Source organism: Ursus arctos, unplaced genomic scaffold (assembly GCF_023065955.2).
Source record: "Ursus arctos isolate Adak ecotype North America unplaced genomic scaffold, UrsArc2.0 scaffold_8, whole genome shotgun sequence".
NCBI lineage: Eukaryota > Metazoa > Chordata > Mammalia > Carnivora > Ursidae > Ursus > Ursus arctos.
The window spans coordinates 29,300,622-29,325,427 of record NW_026623100.1 but is presented as its reverse complement, the minus strand read 5'-3'; the positions used below and the strand labels follow the sequence as shown (position 1 = coordinate 29,325,427).

The window sequence follows — 24,806 nt, the reverse complement described above, 5'->3', positions numbered from 1 at the left end:
ACACACAGACCAATGAAATAGAATGGTAAGCCCAGAAATAAACCCTCACGTATATAATCAAATGATTTTGATTTTCAACAAGAGTACTATGACCATTCAATAGGGAAAAAACAATCTTTTTAATAAATGGTTCCGGGAAAACTGGATATCCACATGCCAATGAATAAGGTTGAACCTTATCTTGCACCAGACAAAAAAATTAACTCAAAATGGATCAAAGACCTATATGTTCAGACTAATTTATATAGTAAAACTCCTAGAAGGCAACATGGGGGAAAAGTTCATTACATTGGATTTGGCAGTGATTTCTTGGATATGACACCAAAAGTAGAGACAACGAAAGTAAAAGTAGATTAAATTGAACAACATCAATATTTAAAACTCTTTGACTCAAAAGATACTTTCAACAGAGTGAGAAAGTAACCTACAGGATGGGAGAAAATATTTGCAAATCATGTATTTGGTAAGAACTCCTACAACAACAACAAAAAACAAACAGCCCTATTAAAAAATGGGCAAATAAGCTGAATAGACATTTCTCCAAATGTAATCTATAAATGGCCAATAATCACAAGAAAAGATATTCAACATCATTAATTATTAGGGAAATGCAAATCAAAACTAGAATGAGATACTACTTCACCACATTAGAATGGCTATTTTAAAAACAGAAAAAAACAAATGTCAGCAAGGATGCAGAAAACTGGAACCCCTGTGAACTCTTGGCTGTAATGTAAAATGCTACAGCTGCAATGGAAAACATACAGTGGTTCCTCAAAAAATTAAAAATAAAATTGCCATCTAGCAATTTCACTTCTCGTATATACCCAAAAGAATATAAAGTAGGGATTAAAATATTTGTACATAGAGGCATTATTCACAATAGCCAAAAGATGGAAATAACCAAGGTATCCAACAAAGTGAATAAATTAACAAAATGTGGTATATACATACAATAGCATGTTCAGTCTTAAAAAGAAAGGTAATGCTGATATATGCCACAGCATGGATGAACCTTGAAGACATTATGCTAAGTGAAATAAGCCAGTGACACTTATATGAGGTATCTGGAATAGTCGGGTTTTGCAGAAGCAGAAAGTAGAATGTGGTTACCAGGGGCTGGGAGGTGGGAGAATCAAGAATTGTTTAACAGGTACAGAGTTTCACTTTTGAGAGACAAAAAAGTTCTGAAGACTGGCTGCACAACAATGTGAATATACTTAACGCTACTGAACTGTACACTTCAAACTGATTAAGATGTTAAATTTTATGCTTGTGTATTTTATCACAGTTTTTAAAATATGCATATAACGGGGTGCCTGAGTGGCTCAGTCAGTTAAGTGTCCAACTCTTGATCTCAGCTCAAGTCTTGATCTCAGGGTCATGAGCTTAACATGGAGCCTACTTAAAAAATATATATATATATATATGTGTGTGTGTGTGTGTGTGTGTGTGTGTGTGTATACACACACACACAGGTTTAACTTATTATATGACCTTGAAGGCTCTGGAAGAAGTACACTGAGATTGGTTATCTTCTTAAGATAACTCCAAAAAAGAGCTAAATTTCAGATGTACCAAGATTTTTCTAAATTTTAATAACCTAGAAGTATAATCCTAATTAAATAACATCAATTTGCTTTTTTAAAAAGTCATGGGGATTAAAACACAATTCTTAAAAAACTCACATTTTGGAGACTTCGGGAAGATGGTGAAGTAGGAGAATCCTGAATTCACCTCCTTCCACAAACGCATCAAGGCTGCAACTACATATAGTGTAACTCACTCTGAAAATGACCAAAACACTTAACAGACTAGCTCTTCCACAGCTAAAGATGTAAAGAAAAAGCGACATCTAGAAGGGTAGAAGGGCCAGAGATGTGGCTGGGAATCAAAACCCTGGTGCAGTGACCCACAAGCAAGTGGGATATCAAAAGTGTAGAGGTCCTCCCTGAGGAGCAAGGGGACCATGCCCCACATTAGGTATATTCCTTACCCTGGGGATTTATGCTGGGAGGACAAGCCCCCATAATGTCTGGCTTTGAAAATCAGCAGGGCTTAACTACAGGAGCTTTGAAAATGAGCAGACCTTGACTCCAGAAGAACCAGAGGGCTATAAAACTGAGATTCCACTCTTAAAAGAACCAGTACACTATAGCATTCACTCCAACACCCAGCAGATGGGCAAGTGTTCAAAAAGCACCTGGGCCCTACATGAAGGAAATTTTTTACTAACTGTAGGGCATGTGCCAGAGGGGCAGGAATCAGTAGGAACTTTCCTGGAAATGGAATTGATGATGAGCACCATTATTCTTGACCCCCTTCAGCCTACCTAGCCTAACACTGGTGGAAGACAGTACTGACAATCTCTATCTAACTTGCTAGCAGTGCTTACCCAGCCCCAACATTCCCCCCAAAGACCCACCCTACCCTACCCACCCACCTCAACAGGCACCCCTCCAAAGTGTCTTCTGCCCCAGTAAGGGGGGCCAGCACCACCCACAAGCAAGTCCACAACAGTTAGAGCAGAGCCTGTCAGCCAGCTGTGCTAGAGGCTAATCCCACCAAGCAGCACCCCCTCAGCAGCAGCTGCCAGGCCTCTCCACCATCTGTGCCAGGGAATAGCCCTGCTCACCAGTGTGCTGACAGTAGTCATACCCAGTCACTGCAGTGAGTGAGTCTAGGAGCCAGCCCCCAGACCCACCACCAAAATACCCATAAAACTTGTGGCTCAGTCATAACAGGACGATGCATGCAGCTCACATAGGAGACATTCTTGAAGCACCTGGTTCTGGTGACCAGTGGGTTACACTATTGGGCCCCCCAGACACCTTGTACACAAGGCCACTATTTTCAAGGCCAGGAGACATAGCTGACCTACCAAATACACAGAAACAAACACAGAGAGTCAGACAAAATTAAAAGAAGAACAGTCTAAACAATAGAACAGGACAAACCCCAGAAAAAGAAATGAACAAAATGTACACAGGCAATCTACTGATAACAAGTTCAAAGTAGTGTTCATAAAGATGCTCGCCAGGTCTGAGAGAAGAGTGGATGAACTCAGTGAGAATATCAACAGACATAAAATACTAAAAAAACCAATAAGAGCTGAAGAATACAGTAACCATAATGAAAAACACACTAGAGGAACTGAAAGCAGATAGAGAATGCATAAGACTAGATTAACAATCTGGAATACAGAGTTGTGAACACTATCCAAGATGAACAGCAAAAAGAGAAAAGAATTTTAAAAATGAAGATAGGTTAAGCAACCTCTGAGACAACATCAAGCATACTAACATTCACATTATATGGGTCCCAGAGAAGAAAGAGGAAAAGTGGTAGAAATGTTATTTGAAGAAACAGTAGATGAAAACTTCCCTAACCTGGGGAAGGGAACAAACATCTAGGTCCAGGAAACACAGAGACCTAAACAAGATGAACCAAGAAGGCCCACACTAAAACACATCCTTCCACGAACGCATTAAAATGGTAAAAATTAAGAAAAGGAGAGAATCTAAAAGCAGTGAGAGAAAAGCAATTAGTTACATACAAGGGATACCTCATAAGGCTTTCAGCTGATATCTCAGCAGAAATTTTTCAGGCCAGAGAAGAGTGGCATGATATATTCAAAATGCTACAGGAAAAAACTAACAACCAAGAATACTCTACCTGGCAAGTTTATCATTCAGAATTGAAGGAGCATTGAATATAGCATTTCCCAGACAAACAAAAGTTAAAGAAGTTCATCACCACTAAGCCGTACAAAAAATGTTAAAGAGCCTTCTTTTTTTTTTTTTTTTTTTAAGATTTTATTTATTTATTAGAGAGAGAGACAGGCAACGAGAGAGGGAACACAAGCAGGGGGAGTGGGAGAGGAAGAAACAGGCTCCCAGCAGAGAAGGGAGCCTGATGCGGGGCTCGATCCCAGGACTCTGGGATCACGCCCCAAGGTGAAGGCAGACGCATAACAACTGAGCCACCCAGGCGCCCCAAGAGCCTTCTTTAAGCAGAAAAGGAAAGGCCATAACTAAAAGTAAGAACATTATGAAAGGAAAAATATCTCACTAATAAAAGCAAACATATAATAAACGTAGCAATCAATCACTTATAATGCTAGTACAAAATTTAAGAGACAAAGGTAGTAAAATCAATTACATCTACAAAAATTAGTTGAGACGTGCAAAATAAAAAGCTATAATTAGGACATAATACACCTAAAACGTGGAAGGGGGAGTAAAAATGTAGTGCTTTTAGGATGTGTTCAAACATGGGTAACCATCAACTTAAAATGGACTACTATATACATAGGAGGTTATATATGAACATCACAGTAACCATGACCAAAAACCTGTAGCAGATACACAAGAAAATATAGAGAAAGAAAGCCAAGCATAACACTAAAGCCATCAAACCACAAAGAAAGAGAGCAAAAGAAGAAAGAACAAAGAACTACAAAAACAACCAGAACACATTTAACAAAATGGCAATAAGTTCATAACTATCAGTGATCATTTTAAATGTAAATGGACTAAGGGCTCCAATCAAAAGAAATAAAGAGACTGACTGGATTAATAGAAATTTAAAAAGACTAATCTATATGCTGTCTACAAAAGACTCACTGTATTTTTTTTTAAGTAGGTTCTTTGCCCAGCATGAAGTTCAATATTGAGCTTGAACTCACCAACTCACCACCCTGAGATTTGCTAAGCAAAGATCAAGAGTTGAATGAGCCACCTAGGAGCCCCAAGAGACTCACTCTAGATCAAAAGATGCATATAAACTGAAAGCAAAGGAATGAAAAGAGATACACTATGCAAATGGAAGAAAACAGAATAAAGGCCTTATATGAAAAACCCACGGCCAACATTATACTCAATGGGAAAAACTGAGAACTTTTCCCATAAAGTCAGGAACAAGATAAGAAAGTCCACTGTCACCACTTTTATTCAACATAGTACTAGAAGCCGTAGTCACAATGATTACACAACATAAAGAAAGAAAAGGCATCCCAATTTGGTAAAGAAGAAGTAAAATTCTACTTACATATGACATGAGACTATGTATATAAAACCCTAAAAAGGGGTGCCTGGGTGGCGCAGCCGTTAAGCGTCTGCCTTCGGCTCAGGTCATGATCCCAGTGTCCCCGATAGAGCCCCACATTGGGCTCCCTGCTTGGCGGGAAGCCTGCTTCTCCCTCTCACACTCTCCTTGCTTGTGTTCCCTCTCTCGCTCTGTCAAATAAATAAAATCTTTAAAAAAAAAAAAAAAAAAAAAGAAAAGAAAACCCTAAAGACTCCATCAAAAAACTGCTAGAATAATAAACTAATTTGGTAGAGTTGCAGGATACAAAATCAACATATAAAAATCTGTTGCATTCCTATATAATAATAATGAAGCAGCAGAAAGTGAAATTAAGAAAACAATCCCATTTACAATTACACCAAAAACAGTATCTTAAAGAGGTGAAAGACCTGTTCTCTGAAAACTATAAAACACCAATGAAAGAAATTAAAGAAGACACCCTCCTAAAAAGAAAAAGACATTTCATGCTCATGGGTTGGAAGAACAAATATTGCTAAGATGGCTATACCACCCAAAACTATTTACAGAATGCAATTCCTATCAAAATACCAGTAATATTTTTCACAGAACTAGAACAAACAATCCTAAAATCTGTATAGAACCACAAAAGATCCTAAATACCTAAAGCAATCTTAAAAAAGAAAAACCAGAGGTAGCACAATTCCAGATTCCAAGTTATATTACAAAGTGGTAGCAATTAAAACAGTGTGGTACTGGCATAAAAATAGACACACAGATCAATGGGATAGAATTTTTAAAAAACTCAGGGGCGCCTGGGTGGCACAGCGGTTAAGCGTCTGCCTTCCGCTCAGGGCGTGATCCCGGCGTTATGGGATCGAGCCCCACATCAGGCTCCTCCGCTAGGAGCCTGCTTCTTCCTCTCCCACTCCCCCTGCTTGTGTTCCCTCTCTCGCTAGCTGTCTCTATCTCTGTTGAATAAATAAATAAATAAAATCTTAAAAAAAAAAAAAAAGAATTTTTAAAAAACTCAGAAATAAACCCACAATTATATAGTTAATTGACAAAGGAGGAGTGAGTATAAAATGGGAAAAAGTCTCTTCAACAAATGGTGTTGGGAAAACTGGACAGCAACATGAAAAGAATGAAACTGAACCACTTTCTTGTACTATACACAAAAATAAACTCAAAATGGATTAAGGACAAATATGAGACTGAAACCATAAAAATTCTTGAAAAGAGCACAGGCAGTAATTTCTCTGACATCAGCCATAGCAACATCTTTTAAGATCTGTCTCCTGAGACAAGGAAAATAAAATAAAAAATAAACAATTGGGACTTCATCAAAATAAAAAGTTTCTGCACAGTGAAGGAAACAAAATGAAAAGGTAACCTAATAAATAGAAGTTATCTGCAAATGACATATCCAATAAAGGATTAGTATCGAAAATATCTAAAGAACTGATACAACTCAACACTCCAAAAACAAATAATCCAATTTAAAAGTGGGCAGAAGACATAAACAGACATTTCTCCAAAGAAGACATACAGATGACCAGCAGACACATGAAAAGATGCTCAACATCACTCATCGTAAAGGAAGTGCAAATAAAACCACTATGAGATATCGTCTCACACTTGTCAGAATGGCTAAAATCAAAAGTAATAGAAACAAAAAGTGTTGGCAAGGATGTGGAGGAAAAGGAACCCTCATGTACTGTTGGCAGTAAGGCAAATTGGGGCAGCCATTGTGGAAAACAGCACTGAGTTTCCTTAAAAAGTTAAAAATAGAACTACCCTATGATCCAGGAATCACACTACTGGGTATTTACCCCCAAAATACAAAAACACTAACTCAAAGGGATACATGCACCCCCGTTTATTGCTGAAGTATTTAAAATAGCCAAACTAGGGGCGCCTGGGTGGCACAGTCAGTTAAGTATCTGACTTAGTTTTGGCTACAGTCGTGATCTCAGGGTGGTGAGACTGAGCCCCACATCAGGCTCTGTTCTCAGCGTGGAGTCTGCTTCAGATTCTCTCTCCCTCACCTTCTGCCCTTCCCCCTCATGCTCACGCTCTCTCTTTCTAAAATAAATAAATATATCTTTTAAAAAATTTTTAAATAAAACAGCCAAACTCTGGAAGTAGCCCAAGTGTCCACTGATAGATTAATGGATAAAGAAGAGGTGATACACATACACACACACACAGGAATATTACTCAGTCATCAAAAAGAATGAAATCTTGCCAATTGCAATGACACAGACACAGCTAAGGAGTATAATGCTAAGTGAAAAAAGTCAGAGAAAGACAAATACCATATGACCTCATGCATATGTGGAATTTAAGAAACAAAACAGATAAACATAGAGGAAGGGGGAAAAAAGAGGGAAGCAAACCATAAGAGACTCTTAATTATAGACAACAAACTGAGGGTTGCTAGAGGGGAACTGGGTGGGGGGGATGGGCTAAATGGGTGATGGATATTAAGGAGGACACTTGTAATGAGCACTAGGTATTATATTTAAGTGATGAATCACTAAATTCTATTCCTGAAACCAATATTACCCTATACATTAACTAACTAGAATTTAAATAAAAACTTGAACAAAACAAATGAGCAAAGAAAAAAAAAAAAGACAAACCAAGAGACTCTTAACTACAAACAGATAGATGGTTACCAGAGGGGAGATTGGTGGGGGAATAGGGGAAATAGGGGATGGGAATTAAAGAGTATATTTACCATGATGAAAAAAAAAAAAAAACTATAAGACAGTGATGAAAGAACTAAAGATGACACAAAGAAATGGAAAAATATTCCATGCTCATGGATTAAAAGAATAATATTGTTAAAATGTCCATACTACCCAAAGGAATCTGCAGATTCAATGCAATCCCCATCAAAATATCAATAGTATTTTTTATAGAACTAGAGCAAATAATCCTGAAATTTGTATGGAACCACAAAAGATCCCAGATAGCAAAAACAATCTCAAGAAGGAAGAATAAAGCTGGAGGTATCATAATCCCAGATTTCAAACTACACTACAAAGCTATACAACTATGCTATGGTAATCAAAACAAAATGGTACTGGCACAAAAACAGAAACACAGATTAATGGAAGAGAATAAAGAGCCCAGAAATAAACCCACATTTATATAGTCAATCTATGACAAAGGAGGCAAAGGCAAAAAATAGACAATGAGAAAAAGACAATCTCCTTAATAAATGGTAGTGGGAAAACTGGACATTTACATGCAAAAGAATGAAACTGGACCACATTCTTACACCATATACAAAAATAAACTCAAAACAGATTAAAGACCTAAATATGAGACCCAAAACCATAAAACTCCTAGAAGAAAACATGTGCAGTAAACTCGTGGACATTTGTCTTAGCAATATTTTGGGATCTGACCCCTCAGACATGGACAACAAAAGCAAAATAAATAATTTTTTTAAAAAAAAGCAAAAATAGGGGCACCTGGGTGGCTCAGTTGGTTAAGGACCTGACACTTGATTTTGGCTCAGGTCATGGTCTCAGGGTCGTGAGAGCAAGCCTTCTTGTCAGGCTCCACATGGGTGCAGAACCTGCTTGGGATTCTCTCTCTCCCTCCACCCCTCCTTGCTTGCTCTCTCTCAAAAAAAAAAAAAAAAAAAAAGGCAAAAAATAAATAACTGGGACTACACCAAACTAAATAGCTTTTACACAGTGAAGGAAACCAGCAAAATGAAAAGGCAACCTACTGAATGGGAGAAGAGATTTGCAAATGATATATCCAATAAAAAGATAATATCCAGGGTGCCTGGGTGGCTCAGTTGTTAAGCGTCTGCCTTCAGCTCAGGTCATGATCCCAGGTCCTGGGATTGAGCCCCACGTCAGGTTCCCTGCTCAGTGGGGAGCCTGCTTCTCCCTCTGCCACTCCCCCTATTTGTGTTCCCTCTCTCGCTGTCTCTCTCTGTCAAATAAAGAAAATCTTTAAAAAAAAGAGATAATATCCAAAATATATAAAGAACTCAGAAAACAACACCAAAAAAAATGAACAACCCAGTTTAAAAAATGGGCAGAGATTATCTGAATTAACATTTTCCCAAAGACATAGAGATGGAACAGACATATGAAAAGATGGCTCAACATCATTAATCATCAGGAAAACAGAAATCAAAACCACAATGAGATATCATGTCACATCAGTAGGGATAGCTATTATCAAAACGACAAGAAATAAGTATTAGCAAGGAGGGGGGAAAAAGAGAACCCTCGTGCACTATTGGTGAGAACGTAAACTGGTGCAGCCACTATGGAAAACAGTATGGAGGATTCGTCAAAAAATTGAGAACAGAAATACCATATGATCCAGTAATTCTACTTCTGGGTATCTACCTGAAGAAAACAAAAACATTAACTTAAAAAGATTCACCCCTATGTTTATGGGGCACTATTTGTAATTGCCAAGCTACAGAAGCAACCTAAGTATCCATAGATAGATGAATGAATAAAGAAGATATTTACACAAAGGAGTATTACTCAGCCACAAAAAAGAATGAAATCTTGCCATTTGTGACACGGATGGACCTAGAGGGTATTATGCTAAGTGAGATAAGGCAGATGGAGAATGAGAAATACCAAACGATTCATTATATGTGCCATCTAAAAAATACATGAAAAAACAATTTTTGAAAAAGCTGACTCATAAATACAGAAAACAAATTGGTGATTGCTAGAGGGGCGAGGTGTGGGAAGATGAGCAAAACAGTTATAAGTCACAGGGATGAAATGTGCAGCATAGAAAATACAATCAATAATATTGTAATAACTGTGTGTGGTGACAGATGGTAACTACACTGACAGCGAGTGTTCCGTAATGTATATAAATGTCAAATCACTATGTTACACATCTGAAACTGATGTAACATCGTATGTGAACTGTATATACTTACAACAAAATATTTTTTAAAATAAAGGGGCACCTGGCTGGTTTAACCTGTAGAGCACGCAATTCTCACTCTCAGGGTCGTGAGTTCAAGCCCCACATTGACCGTGTAGCCTACTTAAAAAACTAAAAATAAACTAAAAAATAAAAATTCCAGATTTAATTTTGCTCTGGTAAAAATCTACTTTGATATTCTACTTCCATTCTCAAAGGAAACAAACAGTATTCTTTAATTCTCTCACAATTTTTTATTTTTAAGAGAGGGAGATGAGAGGGGCGGAGAGAGAGAAGGAGAGAGAATCTTAAGCAGGCTCCATGCTCAGCATTAGCCTGACACAGGGCTTGATGTCACGACCCTGAGACCATGACCTGAGCCAAAAATCAAGAGTTGGATGTTTAGCCAACTGAGCCACCCAGGCACCCCACCCTCACAACTATTCTAACATATACTACACACAAATATTTTCATGAGTTATATAAGTTTCTTAAAACTTTTTGTATAAGTTAGCTCTATGCCCAATGCAGGGCTTACACTCATGACGCCAAGATTAAGGGTCACATGCTCTACAAACTGAGCCAGCCAGGTGCCCTTAAAACTTTTATTTTTTATTTGTATTTTTATTTTATTTATTTATTTATTTATTTATTTATTTATTATTTATTCAGCTCAGGGCGTGATCCCGGCGTTATGGGATCGAGCCCCACATCAGGCTCCTCTGCTATGAGCCTGCTTCTTCCTCTCCCACTCCCCCTGCTTGTGTTCCCTCTCTTGCTGGCTGTCTCTATCTCTGTCGAATAAATAAATAAAATCTTTAAAAAAAAAACTTTTATTTTTTATTTTTATTTTATTTATTTATTTATTAAGCAGGCTCTTATTTATTTATTTATTTTTAAGCAGGCTCCCTGCCCAGCACGGAGCCCAACACGGAGCCTGAACTGACAACACTGAAATGAAGAACTGAGCTGAGATCAAGGGTTGGATTCTTAACAGACTGAGCCACCCAGCTGCCCCAAAACTTTTATTTTTTTTAAGGATTTATTAAAACAATTTTATTTAGGGGCACCTTGGTGGCTGTCAATTAAGTGTCTGCTTTTGGTTCAGGTCATGATCCTAGGGTCCTGGGATCAAGTCTCGCATTGAGCTCCTTGCTCGGCAGGGAGCCTGCTTCTCCCTCTGCCTGCTGCTCCCCCTGCTCGTTCTCTTCCTCTCTCAAATAAATGAAATCTTTTAAAAAAATAAAACAATTTTATTTAAAGTCAGTATTTCTACTATCACTCAACTATTTACATAAAATGATAGTTACAAATCATTTTCAGACCATCTCCTGTTAGGAAAAAAGTATGATTGATTTAAATTTCCTTTAAATATTTTTTAAATATATGTACATTAATTACAAACTACAATCCTCACACTACAACAGCTATCTTTTTTTTTCATGGTCCATTTTAATATTCATTTATATGCATTTAGTTTTTACCTGTTTCATTCAAAAATATAAACAAGTGGAGCAATGTTTTTATAGATTTAACTATTTTGTTTAAAAGCAAATTCATACTTGTATAAGGAGCTGAAGTTCTAAATAATATCAACTTTCTTGTAAAAATTTTTTAAAATATCCTTACCAAGTGAGTTACCTCAATAAAACACGAAAATCCAAATAGAATATTTAATGGCACTATTTCACCCTATAAACCATTAGAGACACCTTTTCCATGAATGTGTATGGAAGTCTAAGAAAAATATGTTTATGAGATTTATTTAAGTTTGGAGAATTATACAACAACTAGTCAAGAAGTGTAGAATTCATCCTACATAAAATAATTTATCCATTGAGCTTTTTTGCTGAATTGCAGCCATATTTCTGTCAGTTCAAATGACGATCTATATATGAGAGTAATCTGACACAAGACAGTAAAGCTTAATCCTTCACTATATCATAATCTATTTATTCTGCATGTTAAGAGGATTTCAGATTTAAAAATTATACAGGAAGTGATGCCAGAAATGTACACAGAATAAGATTTTCCTAAAATATTAGATTTTAATGTCTATATAACATGAATAGACTATTTAAAAATGTCAAAAATGTCAAAAAATGTCTAAGGTAACATAAATGACTTATTTTAAAATGTCAAATGTCATTTCGTTTTTAAGAGGTAGAATTAAAGTCTTCATTTGATAACATTTTATAGAAAAGAAATTAAATCTAAATTCAGAAATTTACTGAAGGGGGACTAGCCAGACGTCAGCGTGTTCTCATTTTACGTCACGTAATGAGGTTACCACTATCAAGAAAGGAGAAATGTGCTCACATAATTCACAAGAAGAGTAAAAGGCACTGTCAGACTAAAAGGAGATCCCTTGCTTTACTCTGTAATTATTCACATTATATATATTTTAAAAATTACTCATGACATATACAAGAGATGCCACTAATTTCTTCTTTGAAAACCTGTCCTGCTCATAACCCTGGAAGGGACAGACCCCTTGTGCCACTTTACCCTGTCCCTTCACTCCCAACCCTACCTCTAGAACACAACTAATTGAAGCAATCTGTTATTCTCTCCTGGGAATTTGGAATCAGAAGATGGGACACTTAATTGTGGGATGAAGAGCTAGAAGTCATGTGGAGTATAGGTCTTGGGCTATCATTTTGAAATGGTCATAAGGCCATATGCAAGTAAATATGTGAGCAGGAAAGTCAGTTTATAATGAATAAGAAGAGAGAAGCAAACATGCAGAGAAATGTCAACAAGCCAGCTGGTTCCAGAGAGCTGTTTCCTGGAAGCTGCCAGCAATTGAACGAAATGAAATGCCCTTTAAGATATCAGCTCTTTCCAAGAGAGTTTTACTTGAACCTTTTTGAATGCTTTCTGCTTTCATAAACAAACATTCCTTGATTATGACAATGATTCAGAAAACATTTCATACACAGGGTTTTACAAAATAATTAAGGACTTCCAAAAACAAGACAGAATGAAGAAACAAACTCCAATTTCCTTTAAATATCTGAGAACTACTGCTTTTGCAAATATGAATAGCATGAGAGAAATGACACCATTAAATAGATATTGCCCTTTATCCCTCAAAAATCTGCAGTAAAGGGGCACCTGGTTGGCTCAGTCAGTGAAGCATGCAACTTTTGATCTTGGGGTTGTGAGTTTGAGCCCCACATTGGGCGTCAAACTTACTTTTTTAAAAAAATCTGCAGTAAAGCACTCAAGCTGCGAAACTTCCTCAACCCAGAACCTGTTAACATCTTACAGGACGTTAATGTCTAGATTTAATTTGAATATCTACCTACCTTCTCCATATTTGTGTGATTTTTTTCAGTCTCTTAATCTTAGACTATTTTATTCTTTGTATCACTTGAACATATTTTATCATTTTGTTATTTATACTTTCTGCTTGTTCTAAATTGGTCTTAGTTTATATTACTGTCTTAATATTTTTGCTATCTTACCACTTTAAACTCTTATTTTTATCCTCTTACTTAATACTTCCTAAATTTGCATTCAAGTGTTTATTTTATCCATATTAGATGACTCTTTTATTTTTTTTTACTTATTTATTTTTAGGTAAGCTCTATGCCCAACGTGGGGCTTGAACTCACCACCCTGAGAGCAAGAGATACATGCTCTACCAACTAAGCCAGCCAGGTACCCCCGGATTAGATACCTTTTAATGTTATTTATTTTTACTGTGAATTTAAACTATATATTATAGAATGTTTTTTAAAATACATAGAGTTTTTAAGGAATAAAATTTGAAACTTCTATTTCTTTTTACTCTCCTTTTCTGTAAATAGAGGCATACCTCATTTTATTGCACTTTGCTTTACTGGATTTCAAAGAAATTATGGGTGGTTTTGTTTTGTTTTGTTTTTGTTTTTACAAACTGAAGGTTTGTGGCAACCCTGCATTGAGTAAGTCATTTATTTTTCCAACAGCAGTCATTGCTTGCTTCATGTCTCTGTGTCATATTCTGATAACTCTTCCAATATTTCAAACTTTGTTATTATTACTATATTTGTTATGATGATCCATCATCAGTGATCTTTGATGTTACTATTGTAATTGCCTTGGGGCACCACAAACTGAACCCACACAAGATGACGAACTTAATAAATGTTCTGTGAGTTCTGACTGCTCTACCAATAAGCCATTCCTCTGTCTCTCTCCCTCTCTTTGGATCTCCCTATTACCTATTGGAGCACAGCAAGACTAAAATTAAGCCAATCAGTAATCCTACAATAGCCTCGAAGTGTTCAAGTAAAACAAGGAGTGGCAGGTCTCTCACTATAAATCAGAAGCTAGAAATGATTAAGCTTAGTAAAGATGGCATGTCAAAAGCTGAGACAGGCCAAAATCTAGGCCTCTTGCACCTAACAGCCACATTGTGAACGCAAAGGAAAAGTCCTTGAAGGAAATGGAAAGTGCTACGACAGTGATCATATGAACAGTAAGAAAGTGAAACAGCCGTATTTATTGCTGATATGGATAAAGTCTTAGTGGGCTGGATAGAAGATTAAATCAACCACAACATTCCCTTAAGCCAAAACGTAATCCGGAGCAAGGCCCTAACTCTTCAATTTTATGAAGGCTCAGAGAAGTGAGGAAGCTGCATAAGAAAAGTTTGAAGCTAGCAGAAATTGGCTCATGTGTTTAAGGAAAGAAGCCATCTCCATAACATAAAAGTGTAAAGTGAAGCAGCAGATGCTGATGTAGAAGTTGCAGTAAGTTATCCAGAAGATCTAGCTAAGATCATTAATGAAAGTGGCTGCACTAAAAAAACAGACTGCCAATGTAGATAAAACAACCTTCTACCGGAAGAAGGTGCCATCTAGGACTTTCATAGCTAGAAGGAAAGCCAATGTCTGGCTTCAAAGGACAGGCTCTCTTTTTAGGGGCTAATGCAGCTGGTGACTTGAAGTTGAAGCCAATGCCCACTTACCATTCCCAAAATCCTCGAACTAGAATTATGCCAGATCTGCTCTGCCTGTGCTCTAGAAACGGAACAACAAAGCCTGTTTGAATGATTGCACATCTGTTTACAACATAGTTTACTGAATATTTTGAGATTACTGCTCAGAAAAAGAGATTCCTCTGAAAATGTTACTGTTCATTGCCAAGGCACCTGAGCTCTGATAGAGATGCAAAATGAGGTTTCTGTGTTTCACGCCTGCTAGCACAACATCTAATCTGTAGTCCAAGGATCAGTGAGTCATTTCTACTTTCAAGTCTTATTACTAAAGAAATGAATTTCATAAGTTGCCATAGATACTGATTCCTCTGATGGATCTGGGCAAAGGAAACTGAAACCTTCTGGAAAGCATTCACCATTCTAGATGCCATTTAGAAATTCATGATTCATGGGAAGAGGACAACATGAACAGGAGTTTGGAAGAAGTTGATTCCAACCTTCATGGATGACTTTGAGGAGTTCAAGACATCAGTGGAGGAAAAAACTGCAGATGTGGTGAAAACAGAAAGAGAACTAGAACTAGATACAGAGCCTGAAGATGGGACTAAATTTCTGTGACTGAATCTCATGATGAAACTTAAATGGATTAGGAAAGTTTCTTATGTATGAAGAAAGTGGTTTCTTGAGTTGGAACCTATTCCTGGTGAAGATGCTGTGAAGACTGTTGATATGACAGTGAAGGAGTTAGGACATTATATAAACTTAGCTAATAAAGCAGTGGCAGGGTATGAGAGGATGGATGCTGATTTTGAAAGAAGTTCTGTTACTGCTGGTAAGATGCTATCAAATAGCATCCCACGGTACAGAGAAATCATTCATGAAAGCAAGAGTCTACTGATGTGGCAAACTTCACTGTTGTCTTATTTTAAGAAATTGCCGAAGCCACCTGAACCTTCAGCAACCACCACCCTGATAAGTCAGCAGCCATCAATACCAAGGCAAGACTCTACCACCGAAGATCCCAAGTCAGTGAAAGCTCAGATGATGCTTAGCATTTTTTAGCAATAAAGTATTTTTAAATTAAGGTATGTGTATTTTTAGTATATGTAAAATACTATTGTACATTAACAGACTATACTATAGTGTAAACATAACCTTTATACACTTGGGAAACCAAAAAATTCATTTGATTCACTTTATTGCAGTGGTTTAGAACCGAACCTGCAACATCTCTGAGGTATGTCTGTATGTTACAAAACTGGGATCACAGAACATATATAGTTTAGGGTCCTGTTTTTTTTTTTTTTAGTTGAGTATATTGCAATTACTTTACCACTCAGCTGTTGATCAGCATTTAGGTAAGTTTCATTTTAGGGTTTACATTAACATTGACATATTTACATTATTTTTAGATACCTATTTCTGGGTATTTCCTTAAATCAAATTCCTAGAGTTGGAATGCTATGTGAAAAAAAATAAATGTTTTTAAGAATTTTAAAACATATCACATTGTTTTCCACACAATTTAACACACATTCTCAGGAAACATGTTTGAAAATGATTTTTTTACTGCATCCTCAATAAATTTTCATTTTTCTTTGTTAATTTGATAGATTGTTTCAGTGCACTGCTTTTATTTTGAACAATTTTTAAAATATGTATGAGCATTTCATTTATTCTTTCATAAATTGCTTGATCTATTTTGCACTTGTAAATGGAAATACCTTTATTAATTTTGTTGACTATAAAATATTACAGATTCTGAAAACAAGGGGGAAAGAAGAGTAAAACTGTATCACAAACTCTCTTTGTCAAAATCTAACAAAAACACTGAAGAACATTTTAAAGGGCAGAGAAACCAAACAAGAAAGGAGAAACAACCACATGAAGGGGTCCAAAATAAGCCACTGTGGCATAAAAATCATTTTGAGCTATAGGCATTTGACTTTCTAAAATCCCTTATCTGCCAAAAGCAGAGCTCCCCCAAAGAATTTAATTGTCATAAAGCCCCACCCAGGGAAGAATTCTAATTTCTTTCCTAAAAAAGAAGTCAGCACTACACTCAGTAGATTTTGTAACAAAATGCTATGTGTATCATCTTTTCTCCTCATGGCTCACTTATCTTTCCCAAAGTCACTTGTTTCTTCGTAACTGCCCCTTCTCCCCATGGCCCTCTAAGAAGTCATGTTCTCCCAAAAATGCCCCCTACCCTCCCACCCCCTATTAAGATGCTATATAAGCCCCAAATTCCAAATTCTTTAGTCACATTTCTTTAACTCCAATGCAACATACATAATTAAATCTGCTTTTTTTTTTCTCTTGCTAATATGTCTTTGATAGTTTAATTTGCAGGCCCCCTAAGAATGAACCTAAGAGGGTGGAGGAAAATTTTTTCCTCTGACGATTTGCCACAATTTTCAAAAAAATGTTGACTGAAGAAATGTGTGTGATGGCTATAATCTTCATCCCACATCCACCCTAAAGAAGTTCTGAAAAAAGAAATGTCAGAAAAATCATGAGATTTCTTACAAATTGTGCCCTGTTTGAAAAAAAAAAGATTGAGAAAGTGAGTAGGTAGCTCAGGAAAAAAGGACTGAAAAGGTCTTCAACGTACACAAACTCCAAATATAGTGCCTATATCCCAGTGAAGAAATGAGGAAATTTCAGGCCCACTGTTTAAAACGTAAGCATAGCTAATGGTCCACAACAGTAAATCAGAATTTAGCAAAATCAAAAACTAAAAGGAAAGTGAACTATTATAAACTATAAATGTTGAAGAAGAAATACATAAGTAAAATGGAGTAGAATAGTTCTTCCCAGTGGAAAAAAAAGCACCAGGGTTACAAAACAAAATGGAGGAAACACTCTGAACTCTGAGATATCCACCACAGGAAAAGTATACCCCATTGTTAGAAGAAATGAACCCTGGTTCAGACACTTAATAAAATTTCAAAGAAAAAGCACAACCCATTTCCTTTAGAAAAGGCTACACAAATCCCAGCTGAATTACCCTTATTCTCCTAGCCCTCCCAACTATAAGAGTACAGAAAGTAAATACAAGGCATTACTAAACCACCAAATTCTAGCTCAGAGAAAATAAACTGGCCACAGATCAGAAGTCAAGAAGGGGTGCATGCTGGCTCAGTCAATGAAGCATGTGACTCTTGATGTTGGGGTTGTAAGTTTGAGCCTCACGTTGAGTGTAGGGATTACTTAAAAAAATTTTTTTTAAATCTTAAAAAAAAAAAAAAAAAAAAAGAAGTCAAGGAGAATTTAGCCATATTGTGATGGGGTTGAGCATGAAATCAGCCATAATACCTGGCTTGCTAAAATGTTAACACTGAGGCCACTGAGGGGAGGGAAGGTTTCTGAGAAGGGTGGAGAAGAGCGTGGGCCTTTGGAATGCTGAGGCCTGCTAGACCACTCTGCCGTTGCAGTCCATGGGGAGTTGCCTTCCCAAAACTTTCCTAGCCCAAACAGCCACCCTGTGATCTAAAAGATGTAGGCACTGCCGCTTAGACTATGTTTAGCAGAACTCGTAGAACACACAAATTAGCATATCGTATCTTTCCATTAAACAGATCTTTCCAGTTTCAGTAAGACCCTTTGTCACACATCATGTGCTTGAGAGACAGTGATAAGGTACTGTGATTTTCCTGAAGGACAAATAAAAACGGGAGCAAAGAAGAGCAAAGGGTCTTCGCCTCTGAGCATTGACCCCCTTGCCTTCTCTCACAGCAGAAGTTGGAGTAATCTTTCATCTGTGGGTACAGGGATTGCTGTCCATTCCTGGCAATACTGGATTAAAGAAAATAGAAAGTCAGAAGAGGCATCTACATCTTAAGAATGGGCACAATAAAAGGAATATCAAGTCAATTAGAAAATCATTTAACAGCATAATGAAAGAAATGAACTTTCTATACAAAAAAACCTACAGATAAAAGCTTAGATTATTAAGATCTTTCTTATTTTATAATATAAGCATTTGGGGTACTCTAAATTTTCCTCTATTTTAGTGCTATAAATTTAATGCTATGAATTTCCCTCTATTCCTGCATCCCACAAGTATTTATATGTTTGCCTGTATTTTCATTTTAATTGAATTCGAACTATGTTGTAATTTCCCTTGAGACGTCTTTCATCTTCTTTGATCCAAAGGTTATTTAGAACTACACTAATTTCCAAATATATGTATTTTCCAGACACCTTTTTTTATACTGTTTTATAATTTAATTCCATTATTGTTAGAGAACAGACTTTGTATGGTTTAAGTTTTTAAAACTTTCTTAAGGGTTGTTTCATGCTCCAGGATATGGCTTATCTTGGCCAGGAGAGAGCTAGCTATGGCCTATTTTTACACCAAAATCCAGTCCCTGACAGCTTTTTTATGGTCCAATGATATTGGAATTATTTTTACATTTTAAATGATGAAAATATCAAAAGAACATTTCATGACCTGTGAAAATTACATGAAATTCAAATTTCAATGTCCATAAATAAAGTATTATTGGAACATAACCAAACTCATTTATTTATGAATTATCTAAGGCTGCTTCTGCACTACAGTGGCAGATGTGAATAGTTGTGACAGAGACCATACAACTTACAGTGCCTAAATATTTACTATCTGGCCTTTTACACAAAACATTTGCTGATCCTATTCTTTGCATATGTTCTATAAGCACTTGAAAAGAATATATATTTTATTCTTTTGGGTTCTGTATTCTCTAATTTCAGTTAGATCCAGTTAGTTGATGTTATTCAGTTGTTCTATATCTTTGCTGATTTTGTTTATCACTTACTGAAAGGAATGTTGAAATTTTCACCTACAAGTGGATTTGCTCATTTCTCCTTTCAGTTCTACCAGTTTTTGCATCGTGTATTTTTTCAAAGCTCTGTTCTTAAGTAGATAAATATTTAGAATTGTTAAGTCTTCTTGATTCTTTATCATTATGTAATATCCCTGGTAATTTTCCTTGTTATGAAGTTACTTCATCTGATATTAATATAGCCACTCCAAATATTTTACTAGTTTTTGAATGGTGTATCTTTTTTCATCCTTTCCTTTTAACCTGCCTACAGCATTAAACTTAAAATGGGTTTCTTGTAGACAGAATATAATAGAGTCTTTTTAAAAATTATTATTGAATCTGAAAACTGCTATATTCAATTGCTGTATTTAGACCATTTATATTTAATATAAATATTGATGTTTGGATTTAAGTTTGTCTTTCTGTTTTCATTCCTGTGTTTTCTCTTTCTTGCCTTCTGGAGTATTTTAATATTTTTTTCAGTATTTCATTTTAAGGTATTGTGTTTCTTTTAATTAATTTATTTATTTATTTATTTAGTGGTTGCTGTAGAGATTTACAATAAATTTACTCAACTTTGCACTGGCTTCTTAGAATTACTATTTTTTCTCTTTTCAAACAAGTTTCATTGTAGTAAGAACACTTAACATAAAGTCTATGTCCTTAACAGATTTTTAAGTGTACAACATAGTACTGTTAACTATAGGCAAAATGTTGTATACCAAATCACTACAACTCACCCATTTTGCATAACTAAAATTGTATACCTGTTGGTCAACAACTCCCTGCCCCCCACAGCCCCTGGCAACCACAGAGAATCACTATTTTAACAATTCAAATGAAATATAGAATCTTACCATCATATAGATCCCTTTACCCTCCTCCTTCATATTGTAGTTACCTCATAAACTACACTAACATACATTAAAAACCCTATCTGATAGTGGGTTTTTTTTTCCAATTGTCAAACATATACTAGAGAACTTGAAAAAAATAAGAATCATCTATTATGTTACCCAACAATTTACCATTCCAGTTATTTGTACAAACGAACAGATTGGTACCACTGAAATATATCATTACCTATCTCAGTCCTCAGCTCCACCCAATAACCTTTCTCCACCTCCCTAGTCAATTTCTTTCCATTCTACATTGCTTTTCTCAACCGTCCCATACAGCTACTTGGCCCCTTAATCTGAGCAAATGACCCTGCCTCCTAATTCACTGATAAGGGACTTAAGTGAGGAACTCCTCAAATTCTTGCTGTCACACTGAACTGACCCATACCCGTACCTATCCATTTCCTAAGGCTGGATGACTGAACAAGTAGCTGTGTGAGTACCAGTCTACAAGAAGTACTATAACATCACTGGAGTAGACTGGTAACAGAGGACCATTTAAACCAACTACTTAATAGCTACTTCAAATGACAGCATTTGATAGAAAATTTTTAAATGCTTAACCTATTGCCATCAAGTATTTTTTGCAAATTGTATCTATTTATTAAATTGTACAGTGATATTAACAGCTACACTACCAATCCTGATCTTGATAACAGGCACTTGAAACTTACAGTCAAAATCTGCAGAAGATTTGAAATTAAACCATGTGTTGCATGGTGCTATTTACCAGGAACAAGCAATTTATTTTTTAACCTAAATTTGAAAACTTTAGTATGCCTCACAGGAAGCTGTCTGGTTCAGAAAACAGCATAAGAAAACTGACTAAAGAACCAAAATATAGAAAAGTGAGAAGCAGGCTGCCAACATAAAAACCAGAAAAAAAATAACTTTAAAATATATTTTGAGCAAGTCTTTCCCACTTTAATAATTTATTCAACAACATTATTGAGCACCAATTATATGCCAGGTACTGTTCTGGGAAACAAGACAAACAAGGGTCCCTGCTCTTGAAGACTTACATTCTGGGAGAAGCAGATAATAAATAAATGATGATAATATATATTAATAGATACTATTAAGAAAAAAAACAGATGATGTGAGAGAGAAGACTGGGCTGGCAAGGCTGCTACTAGAGACTGAAAGGAAGTAAGGGAAGGCCACAGTGAGGTGCAAAAACCTAAAGGATAAGAAGAAACCCACCATGCAAATGTAGGGCAGGGACAGAAACAGAACATCCAAGCAGAAGGAGTAGCAAGTCTCCGCCAAAAAATGATCTTGGCCTTTGAAGAATGGAAGAAAAGACTTCTCTGCGGCTGAAATATAATCAGCAAAGGAATAAACTATAGGCAATAACGGCAGAAAGGTAGGGAGAAGTCAGATAAGTAAGGCTTTATGCGCCACTCAAACCTTAATGACTGTGTATAGATAATGCTATCTAGTCATAGTGATAAGAAAACAATTTTTTTAACAAAGTTAAAAATGTTAACCTAAGTTCTGTGCATCTAGTAAATTTATTATAAACATAATGATACATGTACGTATGTAAAATTTTTTACTAGAAAGTCAGTATCTTCCTATCCTCAATAAAATAAATATTTGAAAGAATGTCTACTTTGATTTTGCTTTCTGCTCTCCTACCGTCACAATGGAATAGGAATCACTTCTCCTGAACTCTGGAGCTCATCTCTATCCACCAGAGTCTCTGATAGGTCATGTATAAACCGTGTAGGAGAAAAGTGCCTCCTCTACGCACGTGATCCCTACACAAGGGCATAAATTTAGCAGGCAAAGCACCAGATTTCAACCCTCCTCACCCACTTGGCCTAGCATCCTACACATAACCATTTAAGATGGCCTTACCAACCACCTCCTTGGAAATTGTACTCCATCAACTAACCCCTTTCCTGTGACTTCAACTGCTCCCTCATAAGCAAAGGACATACACATCAGAAACGTTTAAAGTTATGCCTTTCTCCTTAGGAAATGCAGACCATTATTACACATTTACCATTATGTACTGCCAAAGCCTGACAAAGTGCTAAGACTTTGAATGTTAACTTAAAATACATAATCAAAGTTATAGTAGTTCAAAAGTTATCCCCTTATTAGAAACCACTTATCTTTATTTGGGTAGCTTTAAAATCATGTATACACCTAGTTATTTGTAATCTACACCCGACTTCCTATGGGTGTGAGATATATCACAGTTTGAGAATGAATTTTTGGATCATCTATAATTCCAACTACCATATATCTGAATCCTGGCATTACAGCTTATTATCCTGCCAAAAATAATGATGCAAAAACTGGCAGAGATGCTGATTTGTCTGTCAAGAAAATCTTTTTAAAATAATATAACATTTAAAAATTTCCTAGTCAGCACTTAAAACTTTCAAATGTTTCTAAGCAGAATATGTTCCTTAACATGAGCTATAATTTAGTAACAGCAAATGACTAATTTTTTATTATACCTTCACAACTGGTAAGCTAAGAAAATTATTAAGACCACATGTAATAGTCTAATAAGATTAAAATTTGCATATGAGATACATTACTTAAGGAATTTTAATCTTTTAAAACTTTGTTTTAATAAGGTATACATTGTGATGGTTACACACATTGCTTACTTTCACCTCTGCTCTCCAATCTAAAAAATACCTTCAGATTATAGGAGCCTATAACAACTTTCAGCAAATTAAACACTTTGACTTTGGTCATGCTTTGAGAATGTCTTGAAGCAACCCCAGAGCAAAGACAGAATTTATGCTTCAAAAAATAAGCTTTCAGATAAAAATCACAGCTCATTTGCTCTGAACAAAGTATTTTATCCAGCTCTTCTTCAGCCATTGGTACAACAAAATTGACCTTTGTCATGCATCACTGATTTGGTCATCTCATATTCCACAGATAAGCAGGGAACCCTTAATTACAAAATGCTTTTTTCTTTTAACAGTAATAATATAGTCCAATTTTGGAAAAATTACATATTAGCCATAATTCTACCCCCCTAAAAACAAACAGCTTTCCTTTCTTAAAGTATCCATTTTATATAAAAGGCCATTTATATGAAAAACAGGTACTTAAAAGGCAGTTGTGTTTTGTGTCCAATGCACTGAGCTAGACAGCCGAAAGAGAAGTCACATTCAAATCAAAGTCAGAAAACTGGTCCAGCAGATCTTAGATGGAAAGATACAAATATAGTAAACTCTAGAATATGAGTGATTTGCTTTAGCAATGATTTAAATATATTTTGAAACAAATCATGAGCTCCAATGTGAAGAGTTTTAACAATATTCAACTTTATCTAAAACTTTTCAGATAATTTACAAATAAAATAATGTGTTATCTTCCTATCATTGCTTTTTGCTTCACAATAATCTCGGTGAACAGGCAGTGAGCAATGAGGAGTACTGACAAAGTGAGGCTAGCCATGTATTAACTGTTGAAGCTGTGTGATAGGTACCTAAGAGTTCACTGTATTTCCTGACTTTAGTTTATATCCAAAATTTTCCAAAATGAAAAGAAAAAATTTACCAAAAAAATGTAAGACTATACAAACGTAAACAGAAAAAAAAAATCAAGGTTTGTCTTTCATATAGGTCAACTCAAGTATCATCTCAGAGAAGTCACTCTACCAAAAATGGACTGACCATGTTGTCACTCAGAGAAATTGGGGCTTATCTACTATTTATCAGGCTCACTGTCTGATGACAACACACTGAGGGATTCTTCAAACTACTTGCTGCAGATGTCAGAACACCTCTGAAAAAAATGAAGAAGAGGCCATCCATTAATTCAACCATTCATTCAACAAGTATTTATCAAGCACTTATTCTGTGCCAGGCCCTGTTCTAGGCACTGCAGTTGCATCAATAAATAAAAGAGATAAAAAGCCCTGTAGAGTTTGCATTCTAATGGGGAGGGAGTGGGAAGATCATAAATATAATAAATAAATTATATAGTATGATGGGGGTGATAGGTGCTATGGAAAAAAAATACAGCAAGGAAAGAGAGCATTGAGATGGGGGTGTGGCAATTTTAAGGAGGATAATCAGGAAGCTGACATTTGAGCGAAGACTCGAAAGAGAAAAGAAAGTGAGACCTGTGGCTATCTAGACAATGTTCTAGAACACAGAACAGGCAGAGATATGCCTGATGTATTAAAACAACAACAACAACAGCCGAATG

The 24,806-nt window shown here is 36.0% G+C and overlaps 1 protein-coding gene across 9 annotated transcripts in view; it reads left to right on the top strand.

The window, feature by feature from the left end:
• Positions 1 to 15,989, top strand: part of WDPCP (WD repeat containing planar cell polarity effector) — a 489,024-nt gene extending 473,035 nt beyond the window's left edge. For 8 of the 9 annotated variants that reach the window (XM_057309423.1, XM_057309427.1, XM_057309428.1 and 5 more), the window contains one exon: positions 13,561 to 15,989. In XM_057309423.1, the coding sequence (XP_057165406.1) occupies positions 13,561 to 13,632 (72 nt within the window). In that variant the 3' untranslated portion in view covers positions 13,633 to 15,989. The remainder of the gene's footprint in view (positions 1 to 13,560) is intronic. The other variant, XM_057309421.1, reaches the window with a different exon arrangement.
• Positions 15,990 to 24,806: the final 8,817 nt, after the last annotated feature.